Below are 1,608 nucleotides of genomic sequence, written 5' to 3'. Positions count from 1 at the left end.
CGGGTGTTTGGGGCCCTTCCCGTGGATTTCCACATAGAGTAGACCGTCTGTAATCCTTTCTGGCTCTTCTTGGTTCCTGAGGATTTACACTTGACTCTAACCCTCTTATTGAACAGAATGGCCAGGGCGTGTGTCAGAGCTGGTCACAGGCGTCCCCGACCGGGGGCAGGCATCCCGGGCACCAAGCTGCCTCTGTGTGCTTGGGGGCAGCCAGTGCGCTTGCCTGGCTGAGCCAGGCGCCAGGGTCTGAGCCAGAGCAGCGGTGGAGCAGCTGTGTGTCAGGAGGACCTGGGGTGTCAGGCCCTGATGTTAGCCCGCCCCTGTCGGATGGGGACCCAGGACGGGCCGAGCTCGCTCTGCTGGGTCCGAGAGGAGGGCCTTTAGGGGAGGAGAGACCTGCCTCATCCCAGGGATTTGGGAACCCCCACCCCTGCCGGGCACAGCAGCTCACAGAGCCGCTACTGAGAAGGTGCAGAAGCTGATCTGTCCCTCAGGGCGCCCAGCACCGGCCCACTGAGCTCCCAGCCCGTGACGCCAAGGAGTCACTTGGGAACCAGCCTGCCCTCTCTCCTGGGTGTCTCGCCCCGACTTCAGGCTGCCCGCTCACGTGGGCAAGGCTGACCCCTTGACCCCTAGGCCTCCACACTGGCTGTGCTCTCCCTTGGGTCCACGCCCGGGGAGGGGTCAGCAGAGGCCTTCCCCCTGTGCTCAGAGAAGTGCCCAGTCCCTCCAGGCCTCTGGCTCTTGGCCATATGGCCCGTGACCCTCTCACAGGCTGGCCCTCCTGTCTGCTGGCCAAGCACCACATATCTCACGCCCAACCAGCCCGTCCCTCTCCAAGGCCTCCTGCCCTTTCTGTGTCCAGTTCTCACGGCCCCGGTCAGGTCTTTGTACATCATGGCGACCAGCCAGTGGTCAGCATCATCTAGTGAGCACCTTCCTTATGCTGCCTCAGGGCACAGAGACAGGATGTGCACGCCAAGCTCCTGTGCTCCGGGCACTCTCGGTCCAAGGAGGGCCAGAGACCAGGCCCCAGGGACCCCAACACAGCAGTCCAGTGCTGGTATGGAGGGCCCTACAGCCATTAGGAGAGACGGACACTGAGCCAGGCCACGCTGGGCGAGGACATCTAACCCAGGCAGGCTTCCTGAAAGAGGAAGCATATGAGTCAGGCCCCGGAGGCTGAGTAGGGACCAGCCAGGCAAGAAGGAGTGGGTGGGTTACTTGGGTCCTTGAAGGAAACGAGGTGGGGTTCACTGTGTTCCAGGGAACCCCCCAGAGAGCCAGTGAGTGCTGGCCTGGGGGCCCAGGTGTGTGGCTCCTTTCCAGGTGGGGCCCTTGGCATGGCCCACACTCCAGAGGAGACAGCTCAGGGCTGAAGCTCCCAAGCCCGCCCATGTGGACGAGGGGCCTTGGGTGGCCATGTGTCCCCACCCCGCTGAGCCCCCGTCCTGTCGCCCTGCAGCTCTCCTATGTGGACGCCGAGGGCAACCCCGTGGGCGTCGTCCAGATGACCTTCCTGCGGCTGCTCAGCGCCTCCGCCCACCAGAACATCACCTACAACTGCTACCAGTCGGTGGCCTGGCAGGACGCCGCCACGGGCAGCTA

The 1,608-nt window shown here is 64.1% G+C and overlaps 1 protein-coding gene across 1 annotated transcript in view; it reads left to right on the top strand.

Moving 5' to 3' along the window:
• The window catches only part of LOC104984463, a gene marked incomplete at its 5' end in the record, with an annotated part of 6,465 nt that overhangs the window by 4,066 nt on the left and 791 nt on the right, over positions 1 to 1,608 (top strand). Inside the window, one exon of the mRNA XM_010834193.1 lies at positions 1,466 to 1,608. Coding sequence (XP_010832495.1) covers positions 1,466 to 1,608 — 143 coding nt within the window. The remainder of the gene's footprint in view (positions 1 to 1,465) is intronic.

The sequence above is a fragment of the Bison bison genome, unplaced genomic scaffold, assembly GCF_000754665.1.
Source record: "Bison bison bison isolate TAMUID 2011002044 unplaced genomic scaffold, Bison_UMD1.0 scf7180017845396, whole genome shotgun sequence".
In the NCBI taxonomy this organism is placed as follows: domain Eukaryota; kingdom Metazoa; phylum Chordata; class Mammalia; order Artiodactyla; family Bovidae; genus Bison; species Bison bison.
Note: the sequence above shows the minus strand (reverse complement) of the source record. Positions and strands in the feature narration are given on the sequence as shown.